General features: G+C 40.5%; 1 protein-coding gene across 1 annotated transcript in view; it reads left to right on the top strand.

Annotated features, from left to right (window-relative positions):
- LOC142652627 (voltage-gated inwardly rectifying potassium channel KCNH2-like) overlaps positions 1 to 14,485 on the top strand; it is a 71,923-nt gene that overhangs the window by 44,574 nt on the left and 12,864 nt on the right. Inside the window, exons 2-7 of the mRNA XM_075828283.1 lie at positions 9,253 to 9,452; positions 11,325 to 11,577; positions 11,669 to 11,862; positions 12,545 to 12,644; positions 13,365 to 13,625; positions 13,710 to 13,896. Coding sequence (XP_075684398.1) covers positions 9,253 to 9,452; positions 11,325 to 11,577; positions 11,669 to 11,862; positions 12,545 to 12,644; positions 13,365 to 13,625; positions 13,710 to 13,896 — 1,195 coding nt within the window. The remainder of the gene's footprint in view (positions 1 to 9,252; positions 9,453 to 11,324; positions 11,578 to 11,668; positions 11,863 to 12,544; positions 12,645 to 13,364; positions 13,626 to 13,709; positions 13,897 to 14,485) is intronic.

Here is a 14,485-nt window from a genome sequence, read left to right as displayed (position 1 = left end):
AATACTACCGCCTATATACAAGAATATAACTACTATAATACTGCCCAATATATACAAGAATATAACTACTATAATACTGCTCCTATATACAAGAATATAACTACTATAATACTGCCCCTATATACAAGAATATAACTACTATAATACTGCTCCTATATACAAGAATATAACTACTATAATACTGCCCCTATATACAAGAATATAACTACTATAATACTGCCCAATATATACAAGAATATAACTACTATAATACTGCTCCTATATACAAGAATATAACTACTATAATACTGCCCCTATATACAAGAATATAACTACTATAATACTGCCCCTATATACAAGAATATAACTACTATAACACTGCTCCTATATACAAGAATATAACTACTATAATACAGCCCCCTATATACAAGAATATAACTACTATAATACTACCGCCTATATACAAGAATATAACTACTATAATACTGCCTCTATATACACAAATATAACTACTATAATACTGCTCCTATATACAAGAATATAACTACTATAATACTGCCCCTATATACAAGAATATAACTACTATAATACTGCCCCTATATACAAGAATATAACTACTATAATACTGCCCCTATATACAAGAATATAACTACTATAATACTGCCCCTATGTACAGTAATATAACTACTATAATACTGCCCCTATATACAAGAATATAACTACTATAATACTGCTCCTATATACAAGAATATAACTACTATAATACTGCCCCCTATGTACAAGAATATAACTACTATAATACTGCCCCTATATACAAGAATATAACTACTATAAGGGCATGACCACACATGGCGGAATTCCTCCGCAACTGTCCGCATCGATGCCGCACAGAATCTGCGTTGCAGATTCTGCAGCGGATCTGCACAAAATGTGCAGTACATTGATGCGGACTAGCTGCTGCAGACTGCGGGAAAAGTGCTTCCCTTCTCCCTATCAGTGCAGGATAGAGAGAAGGGACAGCACTTTCCCTAGTGAAAGTAAACGATTTTCATACTTACCGCCCGTTGTCTTGGTGACGCGTCCCTCTTTCGGCATCCAGCCCGACCTCCCTGGATGACGCGCCAGTCCATGTGACCGCTGCAGCCTGTGCTTGGCCTGTGATTGGCTGCAGCCGTCACTTACACTGAAACGTCATCCTGGGAGGCCGGACTGGAGACAGACGAAGGGAGTTCTCGGTAAGTATGAACTTATATGTTTTTTTACAGATACATGTATATTGGGATCGGTAGTCACTGTCCCGGGTGCAGAAACAGTTACTGCCGATCGCTTAACTCTTTCAGCACCCTGGACAGTGACTATTTACAGACGTCTCCTAGCAACGCTCCCGTCATTACGGGAGCCCCATTGACTTCCTCAGTCTGGCTGTAGACCTAGAAATACCTAGGTCCAGCCAGAATGAAGAAATGTCAAGTTAAAAAAGCAAGACGCATCCGCAGCACACATGACATGTGCATGACAGCTGCGGACTTCATTGCGGAACTTAGAATCTCCATTGAAGTCAATGGAGAAATTCCGCCATGAGTCCGCCACTGCTCCGCAACAGACAGAGCATGCTGCGGACACCAAATTCCGCTCCGCAGCCTATGCTCCGCAGCGGAATTGTACGCATCGTGTAAACGAACACTGCTAAATTAAAGTGAAAGTCAATGGAGAAACGGCTCCGCTGCGGATTAACGCTGCGGAGTGTCCGCAGCGGAATTTAAGTGGAATTCCGCCATGTGTGAACCCGCCCTAATACTGCCCCCTATATACAAGAATATAACTACTATAATACTGCCCAATATATTCAAGAATATAACTACTATAATACTGACTCCTATATACAAGACTATAACTACTATAATACTGCCCCTATATACAAGAATATAACTACTATAATACTACCGCCTATATACAAGAATATAATTACTATAATACTGCCCTCTATATACAAGAATATAACTACTATAATACTGCCCCCTATATACAAGAATATAACTACTATAATACTTCCCAATATATACAAGAATATAACTACTATAATACTGCTCCTATATACAAGAATATAACTACTATAATACTGCCCCTATATACAAGAATATAACTACTATAATACTGCCCCCTATATACAAGAATATTACTACTATAATACTGCCCAATATATACAAGAATATAACTACTATAATACTGCCCCTATATACAAGAATATAACTACTATAATACTGCCTCCTATATACAAGAATATAACTACTATAATACTGCTCCTATATACAAGAATATAACTACTATAATACTGCCCCCTATGTACAAGAATATAACTACTATAATACTGCCCCTATATACAAGAATATAACTACTATAATACTGCCCCCTATATACAAGAATATAACTACTATAATACTGCCCAATATATACAAGAATATAACTACTATAATACTGACTCCTATATACAAGACTATAACTACTATAATACTGCCCCTATATACAAGAATATAACTACTATAATACTACCGCCTATATACAAGAATATAACTACTATAATACTGCCCAATATATACAAGAATATAACTACTATAATACTGACTCCTATATACAAGAATATAACTACTATAATACTACCGCCTATATACAAGAATATAACTACTATAATACTGCCTCTATATACAAGAATATAACTACTATAATACTGCCTCCTATATACAAGAATATAACTACTATAACACTGCTCCTATATACAAGAATATAACTACTATAATACTGCTCCTATATACAAGAATATAACTACTATAATACTGCTCCTATATACAAGAATATAACTACTATAATACTGCCCCTATATACAAGAATATAACTACTATAATGCTGCCCCCTATATACAAGAATATAACTACTATAATACTGCCCAATATATACAAGAATATAACTACTATAATACTGCCCCTATATACAAGAATATAACTACTATAATACTGCTCCTATATACAAGAATATAACTACTATAATACTGCCCCCTATGTACAAGAATATAACTACTATAATACTGCCCCCTATGTACAAGAATATAACTACTATAATACTGCCCCCTATATACAAGAATATAACTACTATATTACTGCCCCCTATATACAAGAATATAACTACTATAATACTGTCCCCTATATACAAGAATATAACTACTATAATACTGCCCCCTATGTACAAGAATATAACTACTATAATACTGCTCCTATATACAAGAATATAACTACTATAATACTGCTCCTATATACAAGAATATAACTACTATAATACTGCCCCCTATATACAAGAATATAACTACTATAATACTGCCCCTATATACAAGAATATAACTACTATAATACTGCCCAATATATACAAGAATATAACTACTATAATACTGCTCCTATATACAAGAATATAACTACTATAATACTGCCCCTATATACAAGAATATAACTACTATAATACTGCCCCTGTATACAAGAATATAACTACTATAACACTGCTCCTATATACAAGAATATAACTACTATAATACAGCCCCCTATATACAAGAATATAACTACTATAATACTACCGCCTATATACAAGAATATAACTACTATAATACAGCCCCCTATATACAAGAATATAACTACTATAATACTGCCCCTATATACAAGAATATAACTACTGTAATACTACCCCTATATACAAGAATAGAACTACTATACCACTGCCCCTATATACAAGAATATAACTACTATAATACTGTCCCCTATATACAAGAATATAACTACTATAATACTGCCTCCTATATACAAGAATATAACTACTATAATACTGCCCCTATATACAAGAATATAACTACTATAATACTGCCTCTATATACACGAATATAACTACTATAATACTGCTCCTATATACAAGAATATAACTACTATAATACTGCCGCTATATACAAGAATATAACTACTATAATACTGCCCCTATATACAAGAATATAACTAGTATAATACTGCCCCTATATACAAGAATATAACTACTATAATACTGCCTCCTATGTACAGTAATATAACTACTATAATACTGCTCCTATATACAAGACTATAACTACTATAATACTGCCCCTATATACAAGAATATAACTACTATAATACTGCCCCTATATACAGGAATATAACTACTATAATACTGCTCCTATATACAAGAATATAACTACTATAATACAGCCCCCTATATACAAGAATATAACTACTATAATACTGCCTCTATATACAAGAATATAACTACTATAATACTGCCTCCTATATACAAGAATATAACTACTATAACACTGCTCCTATATACAAGAATATAACTACTATAATACTGCTCCTATATACAAGAATATAACTACTATAATACTGCTCCTATATACAAGAATATAACTACTATAATACTGCCCCTATATACAAGAATATAACTACTATAATACTGCCCCCTATATACAAGAATATAACTACTATAATACTGCCCCCTATATACAAGAATATAACTACTATAATACTGCCCAATATATACAAGAATATATATAACTGTCCCTCCCCCATGGAGAAGGATGTGACAGCAGTTTTGGATGTAAATGTAGAAAATTCCATAAATTGTTAATAAAGTTGTAAATAAATGTAGTTACAATGTTGCGGTGCTTTTAATGTAGATTTCCACTGTGTAATGTTATATTACCCCCCTATATGAACCTGATATTGCTGGAATTTAACCCTCTAGGCTCTGTGCTCAGGGTATTGGCTGACCGAGCATTCACCAGCTGGATGTTACACTTGATCGATATATGCATTTGACACATGGATCTATATAGATTTGCTGTGTGACCTCCATACATTGTAGTGTGACCCTAGGAGCAATTCTGGTAAATGGTGGGCACATCCACTTCTCACTGGGCACCACGCTCATACAGAGGTGGGTACAGGCCCAGCACGCAGTGTCTTCAGGGTCTCTCTGATGTCGTGCCAGGGCTTAGTCCTTCCACCTGTGTGGCTTCTGATGCCATTCCCTGCATTGTGCTCCATCCAGAGCAGTTATGGTGACATCTCCCAGTACCTGGCTGGTGACATTTGCTGTATCTGATCTCATTGACGTCAGTTGTTTGTTTCATTTATGTTCATTTGTAAATATCACATCCAAAGCTGCACCCGGGGGTAGAGATTTATGTTCATGCAGAACTGACCGTCCCTGGTCCAAAATAGATTCTGCTAATGGAATATTCATGGCATAAAATTTATTATAAAATAAGCTGCACTTCCATCTAGTGGTTAGAGGGTGTAAGTACAGGCGCTGCCTGGAGAGCTAAGCTTTTCATTGGATTTTACGACAGCCGGAGACAATATATGACTATATGCAACAATATCTAACAGTATCTAACAATATCCAAAAATATCCAAGTATATCCAACAATATCTAACAATATCTAACAGTATCTAACAATATCCAAAAATATCCAAGTATATCCAACAATATCTAACAATATCCAACAATATCTAACAATATCCAACAATATCCAACAATATCCAACAATATCTAACAATATCTAACAATATCCAACAATATCCAACAATATCCAACAATATCTAACAATATCTAACAATATCCAACAATATCTACAAATATCCAACAATATCCAACAATATCCAACAATATCTACAAATATCCAACAATATCTAATAATATCCAACAGTATCCAACAATATCTACAAATATCCAACAATATCCAACAATATCCAACAATATCCAACAATATCTAATAATATCCAACTATATCCAACAATATCTAGCAATATCTAACAATATCTAACAATATCCAACAATATCCAACAATATCTAACAATATCCAACAATATCCAACAATATCTAACAATATCCAACAATATCTAACAATATCCAACAATATCAAACAATATCTAAAAATAACCAACAATATCTAACAATATCCAACAATATCCAACAATATCCAACAATATCCAACAACATCCAACAATATCTAAAAATAACCAACAATATCCAACAATATCCAACAATATCCAACAATATCTAACAATATCTAACAATATCCAACAATATCTAACAATATCCAACAATATCCAACAATATCCAACAATATCTAACAATATCCAACAATATCCAACAATATCCAACAATATCTAACAATATCCAACAATATCCAACAATATCTAACAATATCTAACAATATCCAACAATATCCAACAATATCTAACAATATCCAACAATATCTAACAATATCCAACAATATCTAACAATATCCAACAATATCTAACAATATCTAAAAATATCTAGCAATATCTAACAATATCCAACAATATCTAAAAATATCCAACAATATCTAACAATATCCAACAATATCCAACAATATCCAACTATATCTAACAATATCCAACAGTATCTAACAATATCCAACAATATCCAACAATATCTAACAATATTCAACAATATCCAACAATATCTAACAATATCCAACAATATCCAACAATATCTAACAATATCCAACAATATCCAACAATATCTAACAATATCTAAAAATATCCAACAATATCTAACGATATCCAACAATATCCAACAATATCCAACCATATCCAACAATATCTAACAATATCCAACCATATCCAACAATATCTAACAATATCTAACAATATCTAACAATATCCAACAATATCCAACAATATCTAACAATATCCAACAATATCCAACTATATCCAACTATATCCAACTATATCCAACAATATCCAACAGTATCTAACAATATCTAAAAATATCCAACAATATCCAACAATATCTACTGTTTTCTTTTTTTTACTTTTTTACATTTATCTTCACCACTGAGCATCATTTTACAGATTTAATATACATAAGCAGATAACCTTACTTCTCCTACTAGTCCTACTGATCCTGAGTTACAGCGTGTGTGTAATGTAATGTATGTACACAGTGACTCCACAGTTACCATTAGAATAGTGAGCTCTGGAGTACAATACAAGATGTAACGCAGGATCAGTACAGGATAAGTAATGTAATGTATGTACACAGTGACTCCACCAGCAGAATAGTGAGTGCAGCTCTGGAGTATAATACAAGATGTAACTCAGGATCAGTACAGGATAAGTAATGTAATGTATGTACACAGTGACTCCACCAGCAGAATAGTGAGTGCAGCTCTGGAGTATAATACAAGATGTAACTCAGGATCACTACAGGATAAGTAATGTAATGTATGTACACAGTGACACCACCAGCAGAATAGTGAGTGCAGCTCTAGAGTATAATACAGGATGTAACTCAGTATCAGTACAGGATAAGTAATGTAATGTATGTACACAGTGACTCTACCAGCAGAATAGTGAGTGTAGCTCTGGAGTATAATACAGGATGTAACTCAGGATCAGTACAGGATAAGTAATGTAATGTATGTACACAGTGACTCCACCAGCAGAATAGTGAGTGCAGCTCTGGAGTATAATACATGATGTAACTCAGGATCAGTACAGGATAAGTAATGTAATGTATGTACACAGTGACTCCACCAGCAGAATAGTGAGTGCAGCTCTAGAGTATAATACAGGATATAACTCAGGATCAGTACAGGATAAGTAATGTAATGTATGTACACAGTGACTCCACCAGCAGAATAGTGAGTGCAGCTCTGGAGTATAATACAAGATGTAACTCAGGATCAGTACAGGATAAGTAATGTAATGTATGTACACAGTAACTCCACCAGCAGAATAGTGAGTGCAGCTCTGGAGTATAATACAGGATATAACTCAGGATCAGTACAGGATAAGTAATGTAATGTATGTACACAGTGACTCCACCAGCAGAATAGTGAGTGCAGCTCTGGAGTATAATACAGGATATAACTCCAGATCAGTACAGGATAAGTAATGTAATGTATGTACACAGTGACTCCACCAGCAGAATAGTGAGCCCAGCTCTGTAGTGTAATACAGGATGTATCTCAGGATCAGTACAGGATAAGTAATGTAATGTATGTACACAGTGACTCCACCAGCAGAATAGTGAGTGCAGCTCTGGAGTATAATACAGGATGTAACTCAGGATCAGTACAGGATAAGTAATGTAATATATGTACACAGTGACTCCACCAGCAGAATAGTGAGTGCAGCTCTGGAGTATAATACATGATGTAACTCAGGATCAGTACAGGATAAGTAATGTCATGTATGTACACAGTGACTCAACATGCAGAATAGTGAGTGCAGCTCTGGAGTATAATACAAGATGTAACTCCGGATCAGTACAGGATAAGTGATGTAATGTATGTACACAGTGACTCCACCAGCAGAATAGTGAGCCCAGCTCTGTAGTGTAATACAGGATGTATCTCAGGATCAGTACAGGATAAGTAATGTAATGTATGTACACAGTGACTCCACCAGCAGAATAGTGAGTGCAGCTCTTGAGTATAATACAGGATGTAACTCAGGATCAGTACAGGATAAGTAATGTAATATATGTACACAGTGACTCCACCAGCAGAATAGTGAGTGCAGCTCTGGAGTATAATACATGATGTAACTCAGGATCAGTACAGGATAAGTAATGTCATGTATGTACACAGTGACTCAACATGCAGAATAGTGAGTACAGCTCTGGAGTATAATACAAGATGTAACTCAGGATCTGTACAGGATAAGTAATGTAATGTATGTACACAGTGACTCCACTAGCAGAATAGTGATTCCAGCTCTGGAGTATTTTACAGTCTTTAACTCAGGATCAGTACAAAATAAGAAATGTATGTGCGTAGTGACTCGTCCTGCAGAATAGTGAGTGCAGCTCTGGAGTATAATACCGGATGTAACTCAGGATCAGTACAGGATAAGTAATGTAATGTATTTACACAGTGACTCCACCAGCAGAATAGTGAGTGCAGCTCTGGAGTATAATACAGGAACTCATGTGGATCTCATGATGTGCTGACTATAGGGTTACATAGGACTCCATGTAAATCTACTGCATTTTCTGTATCTGTAAGTTATCAGGATGCGCAAAATATGCAGCTCTAAAAGTTCAGCTCTGCTACATCTATATATAACTTGTATATAAGTGGTGCTGGATGATCTAATGAGGATGTTTTATCTGCACTCTTATGATAACAGTGCGGTGAGGGGGGTGTTTAGGATATGAGAACCGTCTTCTATCGCTGTCCTCTTGTCTCCATAGCGCTCATGTATGCCAGTATTTTTGGGAATGTGTCTGCAATCATCCAGCGTCTGTACTCTGGCACTGCCCGATACCACACCCAGATGCTGCGGGTCCGCGAGTTTATTCGCTTCCATCAGATTCCTAACCCCTTGCGGCAAAGATTGGAGGAGTATTTCCAGCATGCGTGGTCTTATACCAATGGCATCGACATGAACGCAGTGAGTACCTTATATTTTCTGTTCTCTTCATTACCCATGTCTCATCGTGTCCTCCGTCTGTCCTGCCCACAATCACTCAGTGCCCTCCTGCGCCCGCCATCACTCAGTGTCCTCCTGTACCCACCATTACTCAGTGTCCTCCTGTACCCACCATCACTCAGTGTCCTCCTGTACCCACCATCACTGTGTCCTCCTGTACCCACCATCACTCAGTGTCCTCCTGTACCCATCACTCAGTGTCCTCCTGTACCCATCACCGTGTCCTCCTGTACCCACCATCACTCAGTGTCCTCCTGTACCCACCATCACTCAGTGTCCTCCTGTACCCACCATCACTCAGTGTCCTCCTGTACCCACCATCACTCAGTGTCCTCCTGTACCCACCATCACTCTGTCCTCCTGTACCCACCATCATTCAGTGTCCTCCTGTACCCACCATCACTCTGTCCTCCTGTACCCATCACTCAGTGTCCTTCTGTACCCACCATCACTCTGTCCTCCTGTACCCACCATCACTCCGTGTCCTCCTGTACCCACCATCGCTCTGTGTCCTCCTGTACCCACCATCACTCGGTGTCCTCCTGTACCCACCATCACTCGGTGCCCTCCTGTACCCACCATCACTCTGTGCCCTCCTGTACCCATCACTCAGTGTCCTCCTGTACCCACCATCACCCTGTGTCCTCCTGTACCCACCATCACTCAGTGCCCTCCTGTACCCGCCATCACTCAGTGGCCTCCTGTACCCACCATCACTCGGTGTCCTCCTGTACCCACCATCACTCAGTGGCCTCCTGTACCCGCCATCACTCAGTGTCCTCCTGTACTCACCATCACTCAGTGTCCTCCTGTACCCACCATCACTCAGTGTCCTCCTGTACTCACCATCACTCAGTGGCCTCCTGTACCCGCCATCACTCAGTGTCCTCCTGTACTCACCATCACTCAGTGTCCTCCTGTACCCGCCATCACTCAGTGTCCTCCTGTACTCACCATCACTCAGTGTCCTCCTGTACCCACCATCACTCAGTGTCCTCCTGTACCCACCATCGCTCTGTGTCCTCCTGTACCCACCATTACTCGGTGTCCTCCTGTACCCACCATCACTCGGTGCCCTCCTGTACCCACCATCACTCTGTGCCCTCCTGTACCCATCACTCAGTGTCCTCCTGTACCCACCATCACCCTGTGTCCTCCTGTACCCACCATCACTCAGTGTCCTCCTGTACCCATCATCACTCAGTGTCCTCCTGTACCCACCATCACTCGGTGTCCTCCTGTACCCACCATCACTCAGTGTCCTCCTGTACCCACCATCACTCAGTGGCCTCCTGTACCCGCCATCACTCAGTGTCCTCCTGTACTCACCATCACTCAGTGTCCTCCTGTACCCATCATCACTCAGTGTCCTCCTGTACCCACCATCACTCGGTGTCCTCCTGTACCCACCATCACTCAGTGGCCTCCTGTACCCGCCATCACTCAGTGTCCTCTTGTACTCACCATCACTCAGTGTCCTCCTGTACCCATCATCACTCAGTGTCCTCCTGTACTCACCATCACTCAGTGTCCTCCTGTACCCACCATCACTCAGTGTCCTCCTGTACCCACCATCACTCGGTGTCCTCCTGTACCCACCATCACTCAGTGGCCTCCTGTACCCGCCATCACTCAGTGTCCTCCTGTACTCACCATCACTCAGTGTCCTCCTGTACCCATCATCACTCAGTGTCCTCCTGTACCCACCATCACTCGGTGTCCTCCTGTACCCACCATCACTCAGTGTCTTTCACCCTCTTCCTCATATCCATTGTCCCTGGTCTTCCTCCTCCCTCTTATACTTTGGATTATTTTGGATCCTCTATATTTAAGGTCTTAAAGGGGTTCCCCGAGTGCCTCCAAGCGGACATTTGTCTTCATCTGAACAGAAGTCTTCTTCAGAACTGCAAACCTTTCAAAGGAGCTACAAAGGGCTGTTTGCGGGCGCTGGCCATGAAGTTTAAGACCACCCATGCTCCCCCCGGGGACACTCTGGTGCATGCGGGCGATGTACTCACAGCTCTTTACTTCCTGTCCCGCGGATCCATTGAAATTTTGCGCGGGGACGTGGTGGTGGCCATACTGGGTGAGAATTATAACGATGCCCCCTGTACCCCATGTCTTGTGCCCTTCTGTCCGTGCCGGGGACCCTCCTGATTGTGTCACCTTCTCTACAGGAAAGAACGATATATTCGGAGAACCTCTCAATCTGTACGCACGGCCGGGAAAGTCCAACGCAGACGTCAGAGCCTTGACCTACTGCGACCTTCACAAGATTCACCGGGAAGACTTGCTGGAAGTGTTGGACATGTATCCGGAGTTCTCCGACTATTTCTGGTCCAGCTTAGAGATCACCTTCAACCTGCGAGATGTAAGTGCGACTCACTACGTAGCCAATCACAAGCCTCGTAGGGAGTACACAGCTTCCATGTCTCGCTCCCTTTTATATCTGTCAGACCGTGATATAATGTACAACAATTATTCCGAGATTCCGTGGGGTCGACCTCTCCAGGGTGATGGGGCCCTACGTGGACCCGCCGTCTCCCCTTGCCCATAGGCCAATTGGTGAAGGGGGTAATTCTCCACTTTTAACAATGTTTCATAGGTTAAACATTGCAGACGCCTTCCTCTACTTATCCTGTACTGATCCTGATCATGTCTTATACTCCAGTTACAACTAGAGCTGCATTCATAAATTTGCTGCTTTGCTGCAAACAGAGCAGTGCATTGTGGGAGCTCGGGTGACACAGTTAGAACTAAGCTGTGAGGTCAATACTGAGCACAAATACGTTTTTCCTACGGCAACCAGCTAGTATTATGAATGCAGCTCTGCATGTGATTGGAGTAGAAAATGACACGTCTTAGTATTATGTTCCCAGTGAAATGCTGTAAAGGTGCAGGGACTACAGCTTTGGTTTTACACCAAGGGTGGCAAGGGTGCAAACCAGACCCAGCGGGCAAAGGGGGCTCATTTTTAGAATTTGCTTTGGCCCCTTTTTTGGTGCACCTCTCAGCAGAGGAACAGCAGATAATAAAATCTCTCTGCATTTCAGACCAACATGATCCCGGGATCTCCGAGCAGCGAGGAGTCTGACAGCGGATTTAACAAGCTGAGGCGGCGCAAGCTCTCATTCCGCAGACGGACAGAGAAAGGTGAGGGCGGGGTGTACTTACTTATGCCTGATTTCTGCAGGACAGGTTCTTGATCTATAAACAGAGACAAAGCTTGTACTTATTATAACCTACATTGTGCTTTATACTCCATTCACATCCAGAGCTGCATTCAAAATTCTGATGGTTTACTGTTCGCAATCAGGCAGTCACATCTTCTTATTGCCTGCAGCTAGATCAGTGTGCTCTGCTGTGCTGCATTGTGAGAGATGTAGTGTTTACACCAGGCCCTGTACAGTAGTCAGTGGCATAAATTAACTTCATTTCCCACCAGTGCCTTATACTCCAGTCACATCCAGAGCTGCCTTCAATATTTTGATGGTTTACTGTTCGCAATCAGGCAATCAGATTTTACTATTGCCTGCAGCTAGATCAGTGTGCTCTGCTGTACTGCATTGTGAGAGATGTAGTGTCTATACCAGGCACTGTGCAGTAGTCTGGGGCATAAAATAACTACATTTCCCACCAGATACTGCATGAGAGGCGCGGTGGATGTCATACATGATATTAGGAATGTATCTGTCAGCTCAGCCCTTGATCCAGAAGAATTTTGAATGCAGCTCTGGAGGGGACTGGAGTATTAAGAATGATGTAGCTGAAAATCCATACAAAATTAATATCTTTTTACGCAACATTATACGCTCCCCTTTTCTTGCATAGTGGGAGCATTTGGTAATTTATGTCAATAATTTCCTGCCACAGATTCCGACAATGCTGGAGAGGTCAAGAAAGGTCAGAGGTCGAGCCGGTTGATCCGGAACAATCTAGCACCGGAGGATAAAAGTTGGGGTGAGCAGTGCAGTAGCCCCCCGTCCAGTGTATTGTCCAGTGATGACGAGCAGCCGGCACCAGTGTCCAGCACCGTCGAGCTCTCTCCAACCCGAGCGACATGCAGCAACTTCACTGCAGCGAGCGGAGGAGACGCGGATCATAGCGGGGGAGACGTGTGCAATCATCTGTCAGGTAATGCGCGGTGTGAGCTCTGCTGAGTCACAGACCGTCCGCCACGAGAATCATCGGCTCACACTGTTCTCACTCCTCCTCCAGGAGCTTTCTCCGGCGTATCAAACATCTTCAGCTTTTGGGGGGACCGGAATGGACGTCAGTACCAGGAGCTGCCGCGATGCACCATACCTGCCCACTCCACCCTCAGCGCTCCTGTGCCTTCCCTCAGCCGGCGGCAAAAATGTGAATTAGGAAACAGGCTGGATCAACTGCAGAAGCAACTCAACAGGTGGAGTGTAAATCACTGCCAGACCCCACTACCCCATAATATAACTCCACCCTGACCATATATCCCCATGTACTCCACATCCCCATATTATAACTCCACCCTGACCATATATCCCCATGTACTCCTCATCCCCATAATATAACTCCACCCTAACCACATATCCCCCATGTGCTCCTCATCCCCATAATATAACTCTACCCTAACCACATATCCCCATGTGCTCCTCATCCCCATAATATAACTCCACCCTAACCATAAATCCCCATGTGCTCCTCATCCCCATAATATAACTCCACCCTAACCATAAATCCCCATGTACTCCTCATTCTCAAAACCAATCTACCTTCATATGTTACTCACTTCTCCTCTTTGACATATCTTCACTTATATAACTCCACCCCGTCTCTATAATTGCCTCAACCCCCTCTCTTATACTATAACTCCACCCATCTCTTATAATATAACTCCACCCATCTCTTATAATATAACTCCACCCCATCTCTTATGCTATAACTCCACCCCATCTCTTATGCTATAACTCCACCCCATCTCCTATACTATAACTCCACCCCATCTCTTATGCTATAAC

Source organism: Rhinoderma darwinii, chromosome 5, assembly GCF_050947455.1.
Source record: "Rhinoderma darwinii isolate aRhiDar2 chromosome 5, aRhiDar2.hap1, whole genome shotgun sequence".
Taxonomy (NCBI): domain Eukaryota; kingdom Metazoa; phylum Chordata; class Amphibia; order Anura; family Rhinodermatidae; genus Rhinoderma; species Rhinoderma darwinii.
Note: the sequence above shows the minus strand (reverse complement) of the source record. Positions and strands in the feature narration are given on the sequence as shown.